Source organism: Eptatretus burgeri, chromosome 9 (assembly GCF_056783735.1).
Source record: "Eptatretus burgeri isolate ZD-2024b chromosome 9, Ebu_testis_v1, whole genome shotgun sequence".
NCBI lineage: Eukaryota > Metazoa > Chordata > Myxini > Myxiniformes > Myxinidae > Eptatretus > Eptatretus burgeri.
Window position 1 is genome coordinate 61888565 of NC_140969.1, and position 26053 is coordinate 61914617.

A 26053-nucleotide genomic window follows, 5' to 3' on the forward strand; every position below is an offset into this window, starting at 1 on the left:
ATTGGTTAGGCGACCTTTGATGACCCTGGGAGAGGCCAAGAATGCCGGAGGCCAAGAGAGGTTAAGAGAGCCTGTGTGATGCGGAGACCCTCCCTGGCGGGACATACAGCAAAGAAGCTGTTTGGCTGCTCGGGTCCGAGAAGTTGAAGGGTGGGGCGGCGGCAAAAGAGTCGTGCGATCGGCGACTGTGTTTGGTCTGCAGACACCATAGCCTGAAGCACCCCCATCATCTTGTTTGTGCAGAATCTCTCCGCTGCAGAGTTAAGGGCCACACCTGCAGTGTGACAAAAGATGAAGCCATGGTCTTGCAGGGAATTTGATGGCGGTTGTTGTTGTTGTTGTGTATGAATGTGGGAACGTTCCACTAAGTCCCATGGATTTGATACGTATGTGCTATGAAGGGCAGGTAGCCCATGAAATTGGTTAGGTAGTTTCGAAATTGGTATTTGGGCTTCGGTGACAGCTGGATCAGGTGACCTCCACTGGGGGATGTAGTTAAGTGGTTGGGTTATTGGTTAAGGTAAATAGTGCATAAGGTTGGCCTGTTTGTTGTGTTTTTGGAGCCATTCTCTCCCTGCCCCAGGACATCGGAGCGAGGAACAAGCGGGAAGACCACTGCACATATAGAAATTGTACATAACTGAAGGAATTTGGTTTCAAACGAAGAGGGTAGTATGGTAAGGAGAATAGGCAAGTTAGCTACGGTTTAATTCCCACAGATCTTCTTGATATATTTTTTTGAGGTTAGTTAGATGTGAGTCTATGTGTTAAGGCTGGAGATGTTGCCCTTGCAGTGAACCTTGCAGGAGCTGTGGTTCTGGGGGGAGGGGGCTGTGTTACATTTGCAAGGGGGGGGTAGATATTCCCATAGTACAGATATAAATGTATAGAATAGCATAATCCGTGTACGAGTAGTTAGCCAATCTTCTTAATGTAATAAGTAGGGAGCCGTCAGCTTCAGGATTGTCTTGTTTGAATGTGCACCATCTAGGGGGTGGTGCGTGGTAATAATTAATTAGGGATTATGGTTAAGGTAATTGTGTGTACAACCCCAATGTAAACCTCTAATGGGGGTGCTGGGAGACTTTGCAAGAGAGAGGGGGTGGAGCTTTGAACACCTTAAAGGGGCGGAACATTGCCCAGGGAGAAGGGGAGGAGCTAAGGACAGAAAGAGAGAGAGAGAGTGTTTGTTGAGTTTAAAAAGAAAAGGGTTCTGAAGAGAACTGACGGAGAGGATCGTGAATTTTGGGGGAGAATAGTCTCTGAGGAGAGGAGGTCATCCTGCCGACCTGCCTCTCCCTGTTTTTATCGCCCTTTGTCTGTTCGTCATTCTGCCAGTCTCCTCATCTTGCCCATCACCTCTTTAACCCTCATCAATGCCTGCTCGTTGCTGCTCCACATCCATCCTTCCACCTAGTACCACCAGAGCTGAGTCCCCTGGTTTTGTTGCTTTCCCATCTGTGATTAAATCTGGTGTGAGGTGCCTTACCTTCTTTAGATTTATTTTATTCTCATTGTATATAATTATTTATTGATTTGGTGTTCCTCCTTTCTTCTTGATCCCAACCCGCCATCGTCTCCTCACTATCACCATTCCTTGCTTTATCTCTGATTCAAGAAAAAAAAAACCCATTTGCTTTTCAGAGTTTAGGTTCTCGTGTTTCTTAGTTCTCACGCGCGCAGACTTGCCATTGATTGAACGTAGTCTGGGGCAGTGAAAAAGCATGTTCGGCCCATCCGTCCAACATCGGTGTTAATTGGCCTGGACATAACAATAATTTCCTCAAAATTTAATGTCAGCAATTTGTTTTTGAAGTTTCAATTGAGAAAAAGGTGATGAATTATTATATGCCTCCCTGTCATATCACAAGAGTGAATTATCATAAGAGCCACTGCATGCTGATGTCATGTAGAGAAAGTCACATTGCAATGACTTCCATTCGTATTTGGGGATGGGGGAGGTTGGGTGGGAGTGTTCCACAAAAGTATCCCAAAAGACCTTTCTTGCGCAGTTTCTTTCTTAATTGTTTATATGTCAGATGGATAATGGGGATGGTTTACTCTTTGTGGTTTGCAGTGATCAAGTCTGTTTGTGCATTACTTTGTCACATCTGTCCTTTGTTTTGTCGCTTTAATCTGCATCGTTATTAGTACACAATTTAATTATATTACAATGTACTATTTTGCAGCCATTTCCCTTTTCTCCATGTTTGAATGTCTATGTTCAGTTGAATAAAACCATTTACCTACCTCAAAAAAAACTATCATGGTCTCGTACACTGTTGTGTGGAGCACGTCGGTTCTTCAGCTCAACCGTTTTTAATGGTGTCTCCTGCTGCCCTTACTCCACAGCTATCTGTCTTCACTCTTGGTTCATCAGTTCCGGTTCATCATGCATTCATTAATATTCACGTAACTCCCAATACCACATACATACATCCAAAAATAAATAGAAAAAATAATGTCAAGAATCAAAAAATAATAATTTGTCCTTCGCAAGAAAGCGATATATCTGGAATCCAAAACTTTTTTGGGGAATTTTTTTTAAGGTCAATTCAATACAAGGTGTCTTTTTATCAACATAAATTCACATTTAACCATTATGCATATTAAAAGTAAAATGGGAAGTGAGATTTACATTTAGTTAATCAAAGGCAAATGCAAAACACACATGGTGTGACCCTTCAACCTGAGATAACAGATTGAATCTATGAAAAAACCCAAATTGGAATACAGCCCTAATTCAAATACTCACGGGATGACACCGAGTGCCCAAAGAGCGAGTGGGGTTACACCGGCACGGCTTACAGCCTCCACCACTGTGCAAGCCCCAATAGCCTCGGTTACATTGGCTGCAGGTGTGTCCATGCACACCGGGAAGGCAAGGGCATTTGCCAGTGATGTGTTGGCAGCGACAAAGACCAGTAGACAAGCTGCAGGCCTCATGTGTTGTTCCCAAAGTATTGCATTGACACTCTGCACAAACGCATGCACATACGTTCTTTGGCATTTGTTCTATGAATACATTAATTGTTGGACGGAAATATCAACAAACTAGAATGGTACTCGGTAGCGCATATCTCTGCCAGCTGAGATAGTTTACGTTTTATATCCCACTGATAAGTTCCGGATGCAGATCCGGCCTAACCAAATTCGAATCAATTCATCCTTGTCACACACCCAACCTGCCCACCAAATTTCGTCCCAATCCGTCCATAGCTTTTTGAAATATCTGTCTAAAACACAGGCTGAATTTACGCTCAAGGTTGCTGTTGACGTCCCTGCTTTTGCTTCCTAAAAAAGTGAATTCTTAAGTTTGTCATCATCAGCACCACCGCTGGCCCAATGCCAGCAATGGCATTGGCCTGACATCAACACCACAGTTGACACAACATAATTTTGTCCATTGGCCCAAAGTTGGCCATTGTCGCAACTCTTTTACACCATGTGGCTGCAGTTGGATTGAAGTTGGGCTGAAGTTCGTAAATAGACGTCGCATTTACCGACCTTGGACCAATGTTGGAAAGCCTCTTCGCTATGTTTGTGGTAAGAGGATTACCAACATTCACAATAATTGCCAGTGTTTGTGTGCTCTCTGTCTCTTTTCTACAGATACTACATCGGTTTCTGCTCGCAAGAACTTGCTGCTTGTGTACCTCCACCATTAGTGAAACCAAGAAATGCTCGACAAGCCACTACATCACATGATTATTGTGTGGCTGTTGGCAATTCAAGAGTGGACCATTACGATGTTTGTTTCTTCCCACTCCACTGCCAAACACTGGAACTCCTAACCTTCTCACATCTTCCCAAACACTAATGACCTTCCTCCTTTCAAAAAACAGATTTTTTTACTTCCTCAAAAACTGTTACAATATTCTCTCTTTCCTTACTTTTCTGTCACTGCAGTTCTTTTATTTAAGGCTTGGCCTCGATGAGGATTACTTAGTCCGTGACTGAAGCCTTCAACATATAAATAAATAAATAAAAATTACCGGATATCCACTTGTTATTGAACATTATGTAAAAGATGAGCATTCACCTTCACCTCCTCACCTTTACACAGCTGCAGTGATGCGTTTCCATAATAGCCATCACGGCAAACCGCACAGTGTGGTCCTGCCGAGTTATGCAGGCACTTTAAGCATTCGCCCGTTTGAGGGTGGCAGGCATCTTTAGCCATCATGTTTGCATTTCCACTGCAATCACATGGTTTACAATCGCTGTGCCGAGACAGTGGATGTCCATAGTGTCCCACAGCACATAACTCACACTTCTTACCTGCACAAAAACCACATTATGACAAGGATGAAATTTCTCAATTCTCTCATTTTTAAGATTCATGAGCCTCAACCTCCACGAGAGACACATTTTAAATACTAAAAAAAATGATGTTAACCCTGAATTTAATATCTAACAGATGCCGTTAACATGTGATCAAATGATTGTCCGCTATCAGTCAGCAGTTACCAATAAAGCAGTGCAGAATATCAAGATAGTGTAGTTTTTTAGTTATATAAAGTATATATAAAGGTTACATCCATTTTATTGAGATACACTGTATATCCATCCTTGCAATGGAATCCTTGGATCATTTAAATTGCAACAAGAAAAAGAGCAATCAGAGATTGCAGATCCTCGCCAGGACTTGTTTTGTGTGGTGTTTGTGCAGTTTTGTGCAGTATATATTGTGTGGCATTTGTGTACTGATGTGTTTCGTAATTAATAACAGCATAACAAGAACTGTCCTTTATAACTGCAGCCAGTGATGACCAAGATGTACCAAGACGTCCCGCTTTGATGCAACCCTGCTTTGATTGGACACCTGACCCTGACCCATGACGTTTTTTTATTACTATTCAATTGAATTTAGAATTTGATTAAAATAAATCCAATTCAAATCAAATGGAAGACAAAATAGGTGCAGTGCTGGATTGAAGTAATCAGAAAGAACCCAAACAAACAAAAAGCAAAGAGGAAGTCATCAGGAGGAACCTGGATAGGATTCAAATTTCAGCTGCTACACCTCGACCCTCAAACCCATCCAGGTACAGCCAAGTGAGCCTTATTCAAAAAAAAGAAAGAAAAAAAAGAACCCAGATCAAAAAATTAAATATTTCTGGCTGCCAGACCATGCATCCAATCAAGTTGAAATTTAAATCCCATCCCATCACTACTACAGGGTGCCCCACAGAAAACCAGGAAATTTGAGATTTTGAGATTTATTTTCCCGTATTTTACCATATCAATAAACTAACATATAATAAAGTGTACCTTTGTTTTACACTACATATAAGTTTGCTTTTGTTTTGTTTTAAATAAACTGTACCAAATTTTCTGGTTTTCTGTGGGGCACCCTGTATTAAAGAATTGTGAAGTTTCACTTCAATTGATTAAGCAGTTCCAGAGAAAACATAATTTAATATTTTTCTTTAATCAAATATGGCTGTCAAACCAGGTGACCTATCAATTATTCCTTAACAAATGTGTAACGTTTCCCCTCAATCTGTCCAGCCATTCTGGAGATTTTTATTGGTTAAAAAAAACAATATGGCTGCCGAATCACGTGACCGATGACATCATCAACCTTTTTGTCTGTGGACCATTTTATCCCATTATGATGCTCAAATTTCTTTATACTGATCAGATGTAGCATTCTACATATGCAATTATGACGTCATAACAAAGGCACCAATGCCGTCATAAAAACATCACACATTCCCCATGAGGACTACTTGCCACGTGCCAAGTTTCAATTTTTCTCTCAGTGCATTTTCAGTGATTGAGGTCCAAAGTTTTTCGGCTTTTCCAACATGGCTGCCACGCCACGTGACCTATTACGTCATGATTGTCATGAAAACATGAGTAGTCGCTCCTATGGTGAAAATCTTGCGTCAATCCGAAAAGCGGTTGCGGAGAAAAACACTAAAATTCTGTGCGCACAAACAAACAAACAAATGGACTCAAATGCAATACCCCCCTCCTTCGGCAATGGTAAAAAAAATCATTCCAACTGACAAAACGGAAAGACCATGCAGGTAGTGCAAGGCCACATGAAAACAGCAGACTTCTTGAGGGCATAGCCATTCTTCAGAGCATGAATTATTCAAATGAGAATTAAAATTTGTTCATTATCGAATTGTTGCGAATTCGCGCCCGCTGGCATGCGAACGGCCACGTAACTCAAATCGCGGCACGTCACCCACCGGACGGACAATTCAGTCGTGACCCTCTCGGAACAACGCCGGGAGCTAGTCATGGGTGGGTCTTTCGACCTCACCACAATCGTGCCAATCGGCTGCCCGCGTAGGATAGGGTTGTTTGCCAAACTCGACCTACCCAAGTACCTACGCGGATGGTTAATCGGGCGATCGTACCTTGCCGCAGGTCGACTTCAGACAAGAAACGCTTAAGCGGTTCGTTCCGTACTGCAGAGATAACCGAGCGGAGTTATCGTCGACCTCGACGGTTCAGATTAGTTACCGGGAACTTACACCCACTACCAATCTCTTACGTGATGCAGGATGGAGAGTGAATAAAAAGAAAGGAGACGAAGCAGAGCGGAAACAGTTCAACAAGGAAACATTATATTTACACACACAGACACAACACAGAAGGCACGTATTCAGTCACAGTAATACTAATAGAAACAGTAAAAGAGATACTACCGAATTCGACCGACACACGGCAACACCACAAGCATTTACACAAAAAGCAAAGGAAAAAGAAAGCCACCCTCATAGGCAGACAGGTCCGTAGACCAAATATACATGGATCCTGAAGAATCAGCCAGGTTCACGAGACCGGGGAGGTCTTACCTGCATCCTCGTGACGCGATGGCGGGCAAGCCGCAATGTTCGCGTCGCTGCACCCCGACTCCGTGCCCTGGCGTGGTCGGCGAGTCCTCTCCGGGGTGCTCCGCACGAGTGGTCCCGTTGGCACCACATTTAGGGTGGGGGAGGAACAGGGGCCCCCTCTGCACTATCTCAGCACGAATGGGGGGGGGATCGTTGATGCTCAGGGAGAGGGGTATGGCTGGCCGGCCTGGATCTCACGACGAGTCGAGCGACCCTCACACCGCGACCTCGTCGTCGTCCGCCATCTTCCCTGTAACTCCTCCGCAACTTCTCTCCAAGCTCGACTCACCCTCTCTCAGTTCCACTCAGCTCTGCCCTGCTCTTCTCCCAACTCACGCCCGCGAGTCGCCTTGCGCTCGTATCTTTATAGGTCTCAGGAGGAGCCGATATGCAAATATGCGGATCAAAACGTGATTGGAGGCGGGGCCACGCCACCCTCTGTTCAGCCATTGGTTGGGAAAAAAGGGCGTGAACCTCCCTTGATCCGCATATTTGCATAAACGGACTTCACATACACGCGCTTGGAGGCGGGGCCAAGCGCCTCGTGCTCACTCATTGGACGGAGGGGAAGTGGGCGTGAAACATTTTGGATCCGAATTTTCCCCTCGGAAAGGCCGCCATTCGCGCTCGCGTCTCAGTGCGTTTGGCACCAATCGCCGAACGGGCCCTAGACAGCCCGACGTTCAGTGTTCACAGGTGGTGCGGTTGTTGGTTGTGAAGGAGAAAGGCGAAGGTGGTGGAGGGTTTTCGGTGGTGGTTAGATGGTTATGGTGTCGTTTGGGAATGGCGGTGAAGCGATGTTTGCGGGATGGAGTTGTGAAGGTAAGGGTCGTGGCTGTTTACGTTGTTGGCAGCTTAATGGTCGAAAATAATAATAGAGAAAGAAAAAATGGCTAACTCAAAGCGTCGCAGCCCGGATGAATCACACATATTCCCTCTATACAACGGGTTTGGGCTAACTACACATGGACTTCTCGATATATCTCACCTGAGGACTCTTTATGGTGTCATGCGAATTTCCACAACCTTAGCACTACCCCTCCCCTTTTTACAGACTCATCCCGAGTAGTCAAATTCTCGTGTACCATGATGTGTAGTTCTCCCCTAGTACGTTTTACCTTCAGATCCCTGAGTGCGACATTCATGGTATTCGTGTCCCCAAAATAAATAACCTACGGGCTGAGTAACTAACTAAACAAACCCACTCATTCAGACGATTAAAATAAAATTGCCGGCACTAAGACAGACATGCCGGGGGCACACTCATATTTACAGTACATATTAACACCTTAACCTTACAAATTTTACACTAACCATGGCACAGGATCAATGGACTATGCAAGGAGAAAAACAAAAGTCAAAAGAAAACCGGTGCACGGGCCGCCACTGCAGGCCCGTGTTGTAGCTGCCAACAGGACAGTTCTAGCAGCTTGCAAACTGTTGCTTTCACGATGATCCCAGCACGCATGGAAATGAACAGGGGGGGGGGGGGACAAATGCAAAACAGAACGGGGCTGGTGAACATGGGCAGTGGGCATGGATGGCAAAAGCAAACAGGCAAGGCATGGCATGACAAGGCCGCGTAGTAAACACAGCCGGCAGATGAACTGGCCGGCACAGGCCTTGAAGCACAGCTGCAGACGATCCGGCCGGTACAGGCCTTGCAGCAAACAGCCAGCCGATGAAGTGGGCCGGCACAGGCCTTGCAGTAAAACAGCCATTGGACTGTTTTACTGCAAGTTTAAACTGTTTTACTGTTTTACTGTTTACCGTCTCCCTCCCAACCTATCGCCTTTGCCTGTCTCTGTCCATACCCACTCCCTTAATTTGTAAAAACCAATTTAGCCCCAATTAATTTTTTTGTTGTTTTTATTTTTTTACTCTTCCTACCTCCCCACTATAATTCGTCCCCTAACCCCTTTACTGTCCTTGTTCGGCTAACCTATCGTCCCCTAGCCTACTCCCAACCCCTACGTTCCCTTCCTGGAGGGGAATAAGGGAGAGCTAGCGTCCTGTGTCGAGGCCCAACTCAAGCCTCAGGATGGCCTCCCCAGACTTCAGCGATCTAACCCAAAGTGGGTCCAGCGGCCCACAACGAGAGCGAAGGGATGGATGGTGCGGAGGGTACACTTCCTATCTACCCTATCCATTTAACTTTTGAACTACCCCGGGGCTTTCAAGAAGCGCCTCTCGCTTAAACTATTGGTTCTATCAACCCAGATTCCCGTCGCCTGTGTTGGTGTCCTCGCAAATTTCAGGCCTCGCCCCCAAAATATTCCTTGCGTGCCCTCACATGGTCTCATGGCGGGGATGCGTGGCTCCCTTGGCAGGCACTACCCTCTGCCGATTCTCCAGCTATGGCACCCCCGGGCACTACATGCCTCCGAGCCTACCAGCTCCCTAAACACCAGGGAGTGCCCTCTATGGCGATTCCCCTGAAACGCTCACGTGGTAGGCTGGCTTCCAGGGCCCCTTTCCGAGGGTCACCAGTGCCCACAACACTGCCCACGCGGCTAATGGCACCCCTGGCCCCCGCATCATGCGGGCGCACCAATGCCCACTACGCTATCCCAGCCCCCCATGGGCCCTTGACCTACCGCGGCCGACTAGCCCGGTGCCCGGGGTACCCACGTAGCAATACTCACCTTTCGCTGCCACGCTCCCAGCCAATCAACAGGGCTCCTGCACCCCTCCAAATAGGTATCGAGCCGACACTCCCACCAACAACAAAATGACCTCAATTTTGTAAATTTAACTAACCCAGCAAACTCACTCTACACTGACTCCGGGGTCCCTTGGGCGGGAATCACTCCTCCCCCCACTCACTCATCGCACTCATCAATTCCCCATTCACTCCATTCACACAGACCCGCTGGCCTCACTCACTCACCAAGCACATGTTCCTTCCACACTTCTCAACTCACACTGCTGAACCCTGCCATTCTGCTCACTACATCCCCTAACTACCTCGTGCTCCCACGTCGTCCCTTACATTACAGCACGGTCCTTTTAACACTACGTAGCTAAGCTACGTCCCCACTACACATCCACAGTCTGTCACTGTACTCAAAATCCCAAAAATAAATTTCCCAACCTCAATCTCATCTAAAATCCCTCTAACTAATCCATTCCGCGAGCTCCATGAGGACTTACCCCTGCCCCATGAGACTGGTCTCGCTATCACTAACCCTTCCCCCTAACTAGTTCCATCCTGTGCCCAGGCAGGGGGGTCTTCCACCCCTTGCCCGGGAATCCTGATCACCCGAAAGCGAGGCTTGCTTAGTTCTCCAATTTTTTTTTCCAAATTTTGTGCATCACCAGCGCGGCAACTCGCAGCTCGCGCACTTTGTACCTGCCCGTGACGTCATGGCAGCTGCACGTGCACTTCGTCCCTCCGGACGGCACCATCCGGCAGGGATTCAACCCGTCCTGCCGGATTTCAACCACACGTGCAGCCATGACGTCATCCTGCGCTCCCCAAAAGCAAACCTTGCACTCCGAGGGGCTCCCCACGCGAACACATGTGCTCTGCCCGTTGGAGCTTAACAGAAGCTCGCGTGGAGAACCCATCCGGTCCAAATTCATCTACCTGCCTAACTTTTGTCCGTCGCGGGATTGGCAACATTCACCGCGCTCGTTTCCGGACCGGGTTTCACTCCCGCAAGCGCGCACGTGGCGGCCTCGTGCGTAGCACGGCACCAACCTCGCGCTCACCTCTGTGTAAACCCGGCACGGTCCCCGAAATAGCTACGGCCACTACTCGGCCTTTGTCCCTCACATGTCGCCGTCGTCGTCTCCATTCGATCCACGCACACCTGCGTGTCACGACGCTCATACTCCACTCCATCACACTCACACCGGGAGACGCAGCTGCGTGCTCCCGCATGCCGATCGTCATCTCCCTTACATACCACGACCTCACACACACACACAGTCTCTCTCACACACCGTGCCTTACTTACACACCGTGCCTTACTCACACCGTGCCTCACTCACACACGCGGGGGGCACTCACCCGCTGTGTTTCATTTACACACCGTGCCTCACTCCCACACGGCTGTTCGCACACGCGTGCTGTTTCTGGCGCGCACGTGGTCTCTTCCACCTGCGGTGCCCCTTTCAAACACGGCGTGCTGGGAAGCACGCTCTCCGGCACACTCGCGACCACACAACTCGCACATGGGGTCTCACCCATACACGGGGTTTCTGTTACACACGGGGCCTCTGTCGCACACGGGGTCTCACTCACACATTTCACCACACGAACCGGGACAACACTCGTAACCACACACACCGGGACACACGCTGGGGACTCACGCAACCACAATGGTTTCCGGGGCCTCTATACCCACCAAGCTGCACGTGCACCTGTCCACAGCACTCGTACCCTCGACCTCGCAAAGCACGACCGAACCCACCTGGTCGTGATCCGCCTCAAGGGGGCACAGCGTCTCCCTCCGTTCCCGAAGGAGGCCATCCCGCTGCCCGCACCGGGTCACAAAACAGTCCGCCAGCTCCCCCTTATGGTCCTCCATCCACTACCTCAATGTGTGTGTTCGTCACTAACCCTGTCCAATTCACCCTTGATCTCCCGTGTCGCTCTACATTTTATTCTTTCCGTCGTCACCTCGTGTCTCGTCTCACACGTTTCGGTCTCCGTCACCACGATTAGTTTTTCCCCTTGCGTCACCGTCACAGTTTCCGTCACCTCGACGCGTCTCGCCCAACACGTCCCCCGAATTAATTCGCCCTCACCCGCCTCCATTGTGGGCCTGACAGCCATTGCACTCCCCCTAAGCTCGTTTGCCCCAGCACGCGGCGTCACCATTTTTTCGCCCGCGGTCCGCGCTTCGCTGCTCACCAATGCCAGCCATCATGCCTGCCTGCAGGCCACGGCCGATTTGCTGCATCTCTCCCCGCATTTCTTTCATTTCTTCTTTCATTCCGTTCTTCATCTGTTCTAAATTCGCATTCATTTGATTATTCATTCCATCTATTTTGCTGTTTATGTTCGCATTCATTGCCGCCAGCATGGCGCATAGCTGGGCCATGCCGGGTGCACTCGGCTGAGCCGATTCGGCCAGGATCGGGGGGTTTTGGCAGAGAGGAGGAGGGGAGGTGTCATACACCGCGGCCACTGCCGCACCTATTTCGGGCTCCGGGTTCAGTTGGGGGGGAAATTGTTCCTGCATTACAATGGGAATGTCCTGCATGGGGATTTCATCCTGGACCATGGATTCCACCAATTCTAAATCCATATCTACCCCCGGATCCCGCTCGCCTTGAGACTCCATCTTATTTCTCGTAAGAGATTAATTTAAAAAGCTCGTAATTTGGAGGGGGGTGGGGGGGTCGCTTCACGCACCCCTGGTCCGTTCCCGTGAATTTAGCTGGAGACAGGAGAGATAGTTTCCCGCTCGCTGACACCAGTGTTGCGAGGAGAGGGATGGGTTCGTATCCCACAACCTGACGCCAGTGTTGCGAATTCGTGCCCGCCGGCGTGCGAACAGCCACGTAACTCGAATCGCGGCACGTCGCCCATCGGACGGACAATTCAGTCGTGACCCTCTCAGAACAACGCCGGGAGCTAGTCACGGGTGGGTCTTTCAACCTCACCACAATCGTGCCAATCGGCCACCCGCGTAGGATAGGGTTGTTCACCAAACTCGACCTACCTCAGTACCTACGCGGATGGTTAATCGGGCGATCGTACCTCGCCGCAGGTCGACTTCGGACACGAACCGCTTAAGCGGTTTGTTCCGTACTGCAGAACGAACCGAGCGGAGTTATCGTCGACCTCGACGATTCAGATTAGTTACCGGAAACTTGCACCCACTACCAATCTCTTACGTGATGCAGGATGGAGAGTCAATAAAAAGAAAGGAGACGAAGCAGACCAGGAACAGTTCAACAAGCAAGCATTTTATTTACACACACAGACACAGAAGGCACGTATTCAGTCACAGTAATGATAATAATAGAAACAGTAAAAGAGATCCTATCAACTACGACCGACACATGGCAACACTTACGCAGTTTTACTTACAGACGGCACCACCACAAGCATTTACACAAAAAGCAAAGGAAAAAAGAAAGCCACCCTCATAGGCAGACAGGTCCGTAGACCAAATATACGTGGCTCCTGAAGGATCGGCCAGGTCCACGAGACTGGGGAGGTCTTACCCGCGTCCTCGTGACGCGATGGCGGGCAAGCCGCAATGTCCGCGCCGCTGCGCCCTGACTCAGTGCCCTGGCGTGGTCAGCGAGTCCTCTCCGGCGTGCTCCGCGCGAGCGGTCCCGTTGGCACCACGTTTATGGTGGGGGAGGAACGGGGGCCCCCTCGGCACTATCTCAGCACCAATGGGGTTTGGGGGAAATCGTTGATGCTCAGGGAGAGGGGTATGGCTGGCTGGCCTGGATCTCGCGACGAGTCGAGCGACCCTCACACCGCGACCTCGTCGCCATCCGCCGTCTTCCCTGCAACTCCTCCACAACTTCTCTCCAAGCTCGACTCACCCTCTCTCAGTTCCACTCAGCTCTGCCCCGCTCTTCTCCCAACTCACGCCGGTGAGTCGCCTTGCGCTCGTATCTTTATAGGTCTCAGGAGGAGCCGATATGCAAATATGCGGATCAAAACGCGATTGGAGGTGGGGCCACGCCACCCTCTGTTCAGCCATTGGTTGGGCAAAAAGGGGTGTGAACCTCCCTTGATCCGCATATTTGCATAAACGGACTTCACATACACGCGCTTGGAGGCGGGGCCAAGCCGCCTCACGCTCACCCATTGGACGGAGGGAAGTGGGCGTGAATCATTTTGGATTCATATTTTCCCCTCGGAAAAGCCGCCATTTGTGCTCGCGGCTCGGTGCGTTTGGCACCAATCGCCGAACGAGCCCGAGACAGCCCGACGTTCAGTGTTCACAGGTGGTGCGGTTGTTGGTTGTGAAGGAGAAAGGCGAAGGTGGTGGAGGGTTTTCGGTGGTGGTTTGATGGTTGTGATGTCGTTTGGGAATGGCGGTGAAGCGATGTTTGCGGGATGGAGTTGAGAAGGTAAAGGTAGTGGCTGTTTGCATTGTTGGCAGCTTAATGGTCGAAAATAATAATAGAGAAAGAAAAAATGGCTAACTCAAAGCATCGCAGCCCGGATGAATCACACATATTCCCTCTATACAACAGGTTTGGGCTAACTACACATGGAACATCTCGATATATCTCACCTGAGTACTCTTTATGGTGTAATGTGAATTTCCACAACCGTAACAATATGCCAGTTATCCGTATGGGTCATTTATATGCAGACATTATCATAATCATCAATGTACAATACTCTCTACCAGTGCTGCCAAAGCAATTCCTGGGAAAGGGTTACGATTACACCGAGTGGTTTGCCATTGCCTTCCCAGTAGTAGTTTGGGCATTAATTTGGAATTTGTTTCATGGGGCCGGTGAGTGTGCATTCTTCTCGGCCATCCTGCCAGTCAATAGGGAATTATAATGATACAAATATAGTTATTTTGGCGATAACTCCAATAACTTATCAAACGAATTGACCAAACTGTCCAGCAGATTTTTTTTCGTTTGTGTCATCAGTATTTTTAATAATATCAAAAAACTATCGAGTTCACGGAGCGCTTTACCCCATGCAGTGTTGAAGTATATAATTTAATTGAAATAATATAATGATTTGAAAGCATTCACCAGCTTCCTCTTGGTTTGTGTTGTTAGAACTTTGTCTTTCCAGATGTTTGTCTTTCTAGATCCATGTCAATCCTGCCATTGCTGTCCTCCCTTAAGCTAACCATCTATTAATGTATCCTCTACATTCTCCACTCACTTCAATCTTAGAACCCAGGATAATGAAACATTCCACTATTTCCAAGTGATCATCTCCAATCTGTGAGAGGGTAGAGCATCAGCTGTGGTCAAGTGATTTTCATCCTGCTTACAGGGTAATTCGTGCATTGCATTCCTCCAAGCCCAACCACTCAGTGTACTGCAGTTACAGCAGAGGGTGGTGGGCTCTTGACAGAGTAGTCTGAAGTGAAGGCCGCTGGGCCAGTTACTTTGAGCTGCTGTTCCAGGCTGACCCACCAGCTGTTGAGTTGGATGTCAGGGGTGTCACTATTCCTATTGCTGAACCTCCAATCAACTGTGATCCACCTTTGTTTGTGGAAACACAGGCTGCGGTGAACCGGTTGAAATGGGGTACAGCTCCTGGGATCTGTGGCATCCTTGCTGAACTTCTCAAGGCTGGTGGAAATGCTGTACTCATCTCATTGCATGCAGTTCTGTGCTCTGCCTGGAACACAAGGCATTATCCCGACAGAATGGAAGACGGGCCTTGTTGTCCCTCTCTGGAAAGGAAAGGGTGATCGCAAGAACTGCAACAACTACCGAGGGTTGACGCTGCTCTCAGTGCTGGGCAAGATCTTTACTCGGATAATTCTTGATAGGGTTCGCCACCATCTGCTTGAGCACCAGCGTCCAGAGCAGTCAGGCTTTACACCAGAGGTCAACGATTGACTGTATCCTTGTTCTTCAGGTCCTCACTGAAAGTAGACGAGAGTTTCGGCAGGGCTGCTTGCAGCCTATGTTGATCTCTGTAAAGCATTTGATTCAGTGAATCCGGACACACTGTGGAGGATTCTCGGTCTTCGTGGGGTGCCACCAAATCTGATCAATCTGATGTCTGAACTCTGCTCTGGTACTGAGAGTGCTGTGAGATGTGGTGGTTCCATCTCTGACTTATTTCCAGTTGTTCGTAGATAAGAGTTCATCAGGGGTGTGTCAGAGCTGTTGAGAGTCTGTGTTTCCTGGGTCAAAACTAAGATCCAGGCTTTCTATGACATTTTGGATGCTGCTGTCTTGCCTGTACCTTTTGTGGTGGGGATGTTGAGGTCATGGAGAGATTCACTTACCATGGCAGTCATGTTCATGTCTCCACTGGCTGTGAGCCAGAGGTCAACAGACGTCTGGGTTGGGCCTGCGGAGTTATGGATTCACTGGATCATGGAGTGTGCCACTGTCGGTACCTGTGCAGGAGGACAAAAGTCTGAGTCTTCAGATCCTTGGTGCTTCCAGTCTTGCTCTATGGATATGAGACTTGGACTCTGACCAAGGATTTGAGATGGAGACTTAATTCCTTTGGTACCAGGTCTCTTCGGAGGATCCTTGGCTATCGCTGGTCGGACTTTGTGTCCAACAAGCGGTTGCTGAGAGAGACTTAAATGAGATTTGCAGAATCGCAGATTTTTGCAGATTTTTGAGATTTGAAACTCAGAAAATGCAGAATCACTGCTCACCTTCACTCCTCCATTCCTTTTTTTTTTTATCTCCGCTTGTGGAACCAACTTCCACATTCTCTTCAATCTTATTCTTCCCTCCAGGTATTCAAGACAGCTGTTCACCACCATCTCAGATCATCCCCCATTCAAAACCATGATCTTTTCTACCCCCATTAATCTCTCCACGTCAAAGCCCTCCTCCATCCAAATTTCAGTTTTTTTTTTTCCTTTCTGGGAGTTATTTTCTGTATCCATCCTGTCCACCTCATGCTTCCTTTCCTGCCTCTCATTCCTCCCCACACCCATTGTTTAGTCCAAGTGTCCCTCTATTTGTCCTTCAACTCAACTCTTAGTGTTATACCCCCACCCACTCCTTTTTTTACTGTTCCTTTTATCCTGTCGCATCGAGATCCGTTCAGTGTTCTCGCTCTTCCACGAGCCAACTCTGTATACAAACAAAACAACATTGTTTTTAATTCGAATGTAGATAAAGAATGGCAAACTACAAGACCTTCTTGCCTATTACCTCTGTAAGCCGGAAGACATTGACAGACCATATGTTGGGTGACACGATGGCGATGGCAGGAGTACGCATTCACACGATTGCTGGGATGACCAGGACATGGACATTGAATGCAGCCGGTCCCAACGCTCGGATCTTCATAATAGCCGTCCAGACACCTGTAAAGACAGTATCTAGTTTTGTGGCACGTCATATTTAATTGAGCAAAATAAACAAAATTTACAACACAAGTTGATCATATTTAACTTCAATTGTCAGCCAAACATTTAACGATAAACTCACTGCAGATAATGCCCGAACCCCAGAAATCAGCAAAATTGCTGATTCACTTCACTGTCTTATGGGTTTTGCTGGAAAAGCAAACATTATTACCTCCACCATCGACGGTGAAGGAGGTTATGTTTTCACCCCTTTCTGTCTGTTTGTTTGTTTGTTTGTTTGTTTGTGTGCAGGATATCTGAAAAAGTTGTGGCCAGATTCGGATGAAACTTGGTGGACAGGTTGGGTGTGTGACAAGGACGAATTCGATTTTGGTGAAGATTCGAATCCGGATCTGGACACGAGAATTATTTAATTTTTTAAGTGATTCTGCAACCATTGAGAGGTTGGGCCAAAAACGATATTGTATTGTATAGCATGATATTTCAAAAATGCAATAGGCCTGATATGTTCTCATGGATCAGGCATTAAGTGGTGGAGGTATGCGCTCGACTGAGTGCCCTTCTGGTTGTTGTACTGCACCAAAGGTACCCTGCATTTCCACCCCACCCCTTTCCCCTCCATCCTCCCACCTCCCCCGGCCCCACGCCCCTAAGAGTCTTCGGGATCTTAATGATCTTTGGGGTCTCAAAGGTTTTCAGGGTCGAAGGGGTCTTAAAGGATATTAGGGGTCTTTTAAGTCTTGAGGGTCTTCAAGGTTGTGGATGGATTCGGATGAAACTTGGTGGGCATGGGTGTGTGGAAAGGAAGAATTGAATCGACATCGAGTCAGGCTCCAGGGCACCTGAATGCAATACAAATACAAAGATTATAATGGGTGACTTCAATATGGACACTCTCTCTGGTCTTGCAGATAAAGGATGATCATTTGGATCATATTTGTGAATGTAATGGGCGCGTTCAAGCTTTGAAAGCCGTTACACATATAAATGGAGGACAACTTGACCATATCCGATTGAGTTAGAAATTTCCCTTTGCTATTGTTTCCAATTGCTTCACTAATTAATTTTTATTCTGACTACAAAGCTTTTTCAGTACGATTTTCTTCGAGTGAAGGAGTTACATTCAGGGAAGTGAAAGTAAATGTTTGAAGAGGATTAAGAAACTGAATGTGGTTGTACAAATTGTGTACATGATGGACAGAGAGAAGTTGTTCTAAAACACAAAAGCTTTCAAAAAAAGATTGTAACTCTTCATGATCGTCGCATGGGTCTGAAATTGTTTGAATTTATTACAATTTTTCAATACTTATCGATTGTGTATGCTGTTACCCGTTATCTGTGTATGCTCTTACCTGTTACTATGCTCTACTGATGGACATGTGAGCCATTTTGCTATGCATTGAAAATGTGAACAGTATGCCAACCACTGTCATTTCAATAAACGTAATACCAAATGGTTATGGTCTTTTTTTGTACACTGTTCCCTCTCAATTCCATCTCAATGTGCTGCATGGCGGCATCGCTGGGCGCCCAATGTCTCGCTCGGGAGGATATGTTATTTATTTATTTGGCATGGGGGCAGTGCACTTTGAATGTAGCTCGACTTTTTTGCACACTTTTTTTTTCTCAAAGATACTTCCCACAACAAAAGCATGAAAACTAGATACATTGAGTCAGGCTCTTGGTGTGGAAATATCAGCCACAAAATTATTTACAAGCCTTCATGAGTGTACTTTCCATCTTTATATATGTCTGTCACTTGACCATAATGATCACTGAATGCCAGGAGGCAGTGGACCAATCAAGGTGTACAACTTCCCCTTTTGAATGGGCAGGCAATGCTGCATTTTTTCTTGTACCCTTGGAGTCAATGGAACCTAAGATTATGAGGGCATTCAATATCTCATAAGGTTAAAGTGCAAGGACAGCTGCTCCTCTCCCACTGGCAACCGAATGGTGAACTTTCAATCCTGCACCGCTAAATTCAGATGTTCTGGAACACTTCTCCCCACCTCACCACCACTTAACTCCTTCATCTCTCATCTCCAAGCTCAACAGTTTGAACACGCACAGATCTAGCAGCCCATAATCAGGTTGTTTTTCACCACCTCACATGTAGCGTATTCTGCCACAGAGTGTCGCTTCTACCAAAGTAGTTCCTGGGCAAAGGTTAGGGTTATGCTGGGTGGTTTGCCATTGCCTGCCCAGCTCAGCAGTCATTGGAATCAAACCCATAGCAGCAATGCAAAGACAACAAGCCCTTGTCCACTCAGCTGCTCCCATATGTCCTGTCATTCCTTCATCTAGTTTCATGACACTTTAATTCCTTGTTTCCCATATCTTGTGTGCGGAATCGTGTCCTCAAATCCATTCAATCTCGCTCTTCCCTGACATTATTCACGGTGGTAACAGGTAATCAAACAACATCCTGCGATTTTTCACCTTAAATACCCAAGAGCTTTGCTATTGTTCACGTTTCCTCTCCGTGTCTACCTCTAAGTGTATTTTGTTCTGTCTGGTGTTGGCAGTCTCATCTGTCTGCTTCCTCCTCACCTGTGTATCCTCCTCCACATCAATGATGTGAGTGTGTGTGTGTGTGTATGTGTGTGTGTGCCTTGTTATCCTGCTTGTATCACTTGTCCACATATTCTTCTCTGCTCTGTTCCTTGCATGATGGTTTCTCTCTCTTTATTGTCCAACTCTTCCATGACATTTGATCGTAGTGAAAAAATATATACTAATTATTATTATTATTAGTTGTACCTTGTTAAATGCAAAATCAGCCCAGATTCCAAAATTTAACTTACTGTTTCACTTTAAAACAAATTAATCTGTACAGCCCATATTGTATACATTCCATATCTCACTTTTCGCAGTGTCTGCCGGTGCTGTTTCTCCGGCAGTTTAGGCAGAAACCGGTGTCTGCATCGCAATGGTCAGCTCTTCCTCGACAATTGCAAAGCAAGCAGCGAGGATAATCCCAGCGGCCAGGCTCACACGTATCACAGCGTAGACCAGCCTTGCCCACATGGCATTCACACTGACCCGTTTGTGCATCGCAGACCTCTTTCACAGAGCCTCGTGGATCGCATCTGCATGCTGGACAACAATGGAAATTTCAAAAAAAAAAATAATTCAATTTATTTTTATTACAGCACTATTCTCAGCCTCAAGTATCTGTTTTATTGCTGCCAATGCCACAGATAAAACATTTATATGAGAGTTTATTTGTGAATGTGCAACTAAAGACGCACTAATCATCTTGCAAATCAGCTGATTGCTCGAAGCATGCAAGGGGCCTTTGATAGTTAATCTCAATTTTAAAAGTTTTCCATCACCTAAGAGTGTAGTGGATCAATTAAACATATTCTATTTATAAAGGCAAACTCTCTTTCGAATGAGTATGCACTTCCATTTCAGAAAATCGTTTTGTTCACAATTGGTTTCACACTTTGCCACCACTTTGAAAATCGCCAGAATGCTTTGCGCATCTGAGCGTCACTTCACTCGGATGTTGCTGGATGTTGCCATTAACACTTCACAAACTTTCAGTGATCCGTCATCCTAGTTTTATGATTAATGTGAACAAAATGTGCAGGTTACCTTGAATGGTCTTTGTATGAATGCTTACATGCAATGATAAGTGATATTATGGTTAGTCTGCAAGAAGATATGTAAAAATATGCCTATGCTTGATGCTCAATGACACAAGGGTGTCTGTTGGATACCATGGAGTGTCTGCTCGATATCTGTGAAATATGAAAAACCAAGAGGTCTGCATTACACTTTCTTATGCTCGGCCAAACAATTTTTTTCTTCACAAGAGCGAGGTGACAGGAAGTGTATGAACTGTCAGTGGGACAACAGTTGGACACAATAAGCAAGGGAATAAACGAATGGGAAGAGAGGAGAAGAGGAAACAGTACCCTGCAAGTAAGAGGGTTGGTTTCAATATGGCTAATGGGGGTAGAATATATTTTGGTCAGGGTTGGTGGTGGTGGTGGGGAGATGGTGGTGCAAATCACTCACGCATGCAGCTGCCAGGTCTATGGCCATATGTTTGAGGGGCACAGGTGTCACATTTACGACCGATTATCATAGGATGGCATGGGCACTGCCCACCAATTGCTTCGCAGATATCGTTCTTCGATCCAAAACGATTGCAGGCGCAGGCTGCGGTGGACAGCAAAAGGAAAGAATTACTTTTCAAGTTGCAATGCAAAATGTTCATCCAATATCCTTGCACAGATTTTGAAGTTCGATATGATACACTTACGAATGGCACCATCATGAATGATAGCTGAAATGCTACACAAGATTTGGGTGCAGTTGTGGTGTGGCATGCGCTGCAATCTTTGTAAAGGGGATAATAGACAGCCAAGCATTCCAGCTCTGAGGCTAGCTTCTCCGTGTGTAAGTACGTTTGACATACTGGGCCGCAGGACTACCTGCACATCATGGTGATGAAAAGGAGGGAAGGAGAGTAAAGGGGCAAGGAAGGAGGTGGGATAATTAGCATGCCAGAAAGAAAGTTCAGCTTTGAAAGTTTCTAGTCGTAATTCAAAGCAAGATAGATTTTTGTTTCCATTATGCTCATCGAGTTGGTCATGCTTCCCATTGACACCAATAACAGTCAAGAGGACAACATGTGAGTTGCACACCAAAGATGTGACATGAATGGGTTTAAATAGGCAACAAGTAAACTTCTTAAGTTTAAGGGAATACAAGGGATTGTAAACAGACAAGCAATGCAATGAGTAACTGGCAAACATTTTCGTCAGTGCAGTTACTATATTGGAGAAAGTGGAGTTACAGGGAAACCCGACAATCTCCTCTTTGTGAAGTCATTGATATCCTTCTACATTGTTAAGTGCAGGTGTTATTATGGTTCCTGGAGGAAGGCATTAAGTGTTTGGTCTTGGTGTGCACGGTGTCTCGCTTTTTGGAAGAAAAAAAAAATGTTTGTTTTCATAATGAGGCACAATTTCAATTGCTACCAATTGCCTGATATTACGAGTTGGCTATACTGGGAACCATCAGCGATATCAGATCTCAGTCCTCGAGTTATTCAAAAGGTGCAAATCAATCCCTCAATATCGTTGTGAACAGTTGACAAAGCTCGTCTCAGTCTTGTGGATAACATGACAACCTATATTTAGAGACAAATATTTACCATATATATTTCGATAACGACGAACCTGTCCTTTACGGACAGGTTCATTCCCTCAAAATTACAGATGGGTTAATTCCCCAGAATTGCTGAATTTTAATACGACTTGTAATATCCCTCCCACCTGGAGCAGCACAAAGCAACACATACATACTTACAAAGAGAGAATTGGGGTCTGACATTGACCCTAAACATCCAGGACTATAAAAAATTTTTTAACCGACTTAAATCCACGCACACCAAAAGTATAACCACTCTGGGATTTCAACTCAGTCCATCCAGTAGTTAAAGAGTTATTCGAGGTCAAACAAGCACACACACACACACACACAGAGACACACACACACGCACACACACACACACACACACACACACGCACACACACACACACACACACACACACACACACACACACACACACACACACACACACACACACACACGTTGAGAAGAAAAAAACCGTTAAAAAACTAAAAAATATAGTGGGATGAAATCTCAAAAAAACAACCAAACAAGGTCAGAATGACACCACATTATGATTCCACAATATGACGTGCAATCCTCATGGATTACCATCACATCCTTTGACGTTTTACTTTTGTTGTGGGGTTGTGATGGAACAACGTCGAAAGATGTTGTGATGGTAAACCAGAAGAGGATTGTGGTGTTGTATTGTGGCATTGTAATGTGGTGTCATTCCTACCTTGTTTTGGTTGTTTTTTGGAGATTTCATCCCTCTATGTTTTTTACATTTTTCTTTAATTTTTTTTCCTTGTTTCAGCAATTTTTTTAAAGTAATAAAATGCTTAATGTTTTATTTATTTTGGGATGTGTTAAATTTATCATTGTTATGAAATTGTTTTAACACTTGTTTCAGTTGATTTGGAGGATGGTTTGGATATGTATCTCTTTTGGAATGGTTCTGTTTGGTGTCCATTCCTCTCCTCCCCCCTCCCTTCCCACAATCCTGGCCTGTTTTGGTTGAGTCAACATTTACGTTTGATTTATTTTCCTAATAAAACGATTCATGTTTAATGTACTTTTAAATTTTGGGTTGCGTGCACAAGCCCAGAGACAAAGTAACTTCCTCGCAAAGCACTTGCCATCATAGTTCCAACAGTTATTGAGGGAGGTAGGCTACAGCTTTACATTGTTTTGAGAGGGGAAGAAGCAGAAGAAGAGGAGGAAGAAGTACAAATTGGTGTTTTAGCGATCTCCCGATGTGGTCCATTAGCGATGTATTTTAGCATCTTCCCAAGTCTTGATAGTTCAGAAAACACTCGAGAATAAAAGGTATGGCTTTTAAATGCTTATGACTTCACTCTATCATAGTTTATAAGCGTGTTATTGTGTACACCTTTGAATGGGTGGCCATTTCTCCCCGTATCATCCCTCTATCTGGATTACTACCGTACTCCACGATACACATACATACAGGTAGACACAGACTGGCAGATGCACAGACAAACAGAAACTTCTTAAACTAGAACTACCACTTTACAACTGCGAGCAGTGATGACCATGTAGGTACCAAGACATCCTGCTTTGATCGGACTCTTGACTCTGATGCATGATGTTTATTATATATACGAGTACGGGCCCGTAGGTGCGTGCCCGTAGGTGAGTGCCAGTATGTGCAGCCTCTCTCTCTCTCTCAAGCTTCGAAAAGGCACATCCGCAGGTCCCCAGCAATATTCCTGGCAAATTTCAATCGTGCAAAAGAAATAATAAAAAATAAATAAATAAATAAACATTAATTGTGATGTCATTCGTGACGTCATAGCACCGTGTCCTGTCATTCGTCGACAGATAAATGGCCGTAACTTGGGAACTGCTCATCCGATTAATATCAAACCTTGAAAAGGCACATCCGCGGGGTCCCGGCAATATTCCTGGCAAGTTTCAATCAGATCGGACCATCGATCGTGCAAAAAAAAAAAAGGAATAAATAAATAAACATTATTTGTGACGTCATTCGTGACGTCATAGCACCGTGTCTTGTCATTGGTCGACAGATAAATGGCCGTAACTTGGGAACCGCTCGTCCGATCGATATCAAACCTCGAAAAGGCACATCCGCGGGTCCCTGGCAATATTCCTCGCAAGTTTCAATCCGATCTGACCGGCGGTCGCAGACAGACAGACAGACAGACAGACAGACACACAGAGATTGCTGGAATTATAGATAGACTAGTACGGGCCCGTAGGGGCGGGCCCGTAGGGGCGTGCCCGTAGGTGAGTGCCAGTAGGTGCAGCCCTCTCTCGCCCCCTCTCTCTCGCCCCCTCTCGCCCCCCACTCTCATCCTCCCTCTCTCACACCCCACTCTCGTCCCCCTCTCTCGCCCCCCTCTCTCACCCCCGTCTCTCGCGCCCCTCTCTTGCCTCCCCTCTCTTGCCTCCCCTCTCTATCCCCACTAGTCTCGCCCTTCCTCTCTCCCCCTACTCTCTCGCCCCCACTCTCATCCCCCCTCTCCCGTCCCCCTCTCTCGCAGATATTGGTCGACAGATAAATGGCCGTAACTTGGGAACTCCGATTGATATCATCTCCGATTTATATCAAACCTCGTGCTCGTCCGATTAATATCAAACCTCGAAAAGGCACATCTGCAGGTCCCCAGCAATATTCCTGGCAAGTTTCAATCAGATCGGACCGTCAATCGTGCAAAAAAATAATAATAAATAAATAAATAAATAAACAAATAAACATTAATTGTGAAGTCATTCGTGACGTCATAGCACCGTGTCTTGTCATTGGTCGACAGATAAATGGCCGTAACTTGGGAACCGCTCGTCCGATTAATATCAAACCTTGAAAAGGCACAACAGCGGGTTCCCAGCAATATTCCTGGCAAGTTTCAATCAGATCGAATGGTCAATCGTGAAAAAAAAAAACAGAATAAATAAATAAACATTAATTGTGACGTCATTCGTGACGTCATAGCACTGTGTCTTGTCATTGGTCGACAGATAAATGGCCGTAACTTAGGATCCGCTCGTCCGATTGACATCAAACCTCGAAAAGGCACATCTGCGGGTCCCCGGCAATATTCCTAGCAAGTTTCAATGAGATCGGACCAGCGGTCGTCAAGAAACGGCGGTCGCAGACAGACAGACAGACAGACAGACATACACACACAGAGATTGCTGGAATTATAGATACTAGTACGGGCCCATAGGGGCGGGCCCGTAGGTGCGTAAACAATGACTGGATTGGGGCATTATTTCAATTAGATCGGACCAACCGTATCATAAATGGCCATAACTTGGGAAACACCTGGGAAACATATTCAGGTCCCCAGCATCAATTGTGACATCATATCAAATGAAGAAGAATTGTGACGCCCCATCTCTCTCGCCCCCCTCGCTCTCCCTCCTCTCTCCCCCCTCTCACCCTCCTCTCTCGCCCCCCTCTTGCGCCCCTGTCTTGCCCCTCTCTCTCCCCCTCCCTCACCCCTAGTCTCACCCCTCCTCTATTCCCCTCTCTCTCCCCCCTCTCTCACCCCTAGTCTCGCCCCTCCTCTCTCCCTCCTCTCTCCCTCCTCTCTCCCCCTCCTCTCTTGCCCCTCTCTCTTGCCCCCCTCTATCCCCCGAGTCTCGCCCTTCCTCTCTCGCCCCACTCTCATCTCCCCTCTCCCATCCCATCTCTCGCCCCCTCTCGCCACCCTCTCTCACCTCCCTCTATCCCCCCTAGTCTCGCCCTTCCTCTCTCACCCCTCCTCTCTCGCCCCCACTCTCATCCCACCTCTCCAGTCCCCCTCTCTCGCCCCCACTCTCATCCCACCTCTCCCAGATATTGGTCGACAGATAAATGGCCGTAACTTGGGAACTTCTCGTCCAATTGATATCAAACCTTGAAAAGGCACATCAGCGGTCCCCAGCAATATTCCTGGCAAGTTTCAATCAGATCGGACCGTCAATCGTGCAAATATAATAATAAATAAATAAATTAACATTAATTGTGACATCATTCGTGATGTCATAGCACCGTGTCTTGTCATTGGTCGACAGATAAATGGCCGAAACTTGGGAACCGCTTGTCCGATTGATATCAAACCTTG

The 26053-nt window shown here is 46.6% G+C and overlaps 1 protein-coding gene across 1 annotated transcript in view; it reads right to left on the reverse strand.

Moving 5' to 3' along the window:
* Positions 1-26053, reverse strand: part of LOC147020198 (laminin subunit beta-2-like) — a 135757-nt gene that overhangs the window by 37210 nt on the left and 72494 nt on the right. Inside the window, exons 18-23 of the mRNA XM_085895332.1 lie at positions 21102-21273; positions 20855-20998; positions 19693-19924; positions 16668-16822; positions 4057-4281; positions 2756-2976 (exon numbers count right to left, since the gene is read on the reverse strand). Coding sequence (XP_085751458.1) covers positions 2756-2976; positions 4057-4281; positions 16668-16822; positions 19693-19924; positions 20855-20998; positions 21102-21273 — 1149 coding nt within the window. The remainder of the gene's footprint in view (positions 1-2755; positions 2977-4056; positions 4282-16667; positions 16823-19692; positions 19925-20854; positions 20999-21101; positions 21274-26053) is intronic.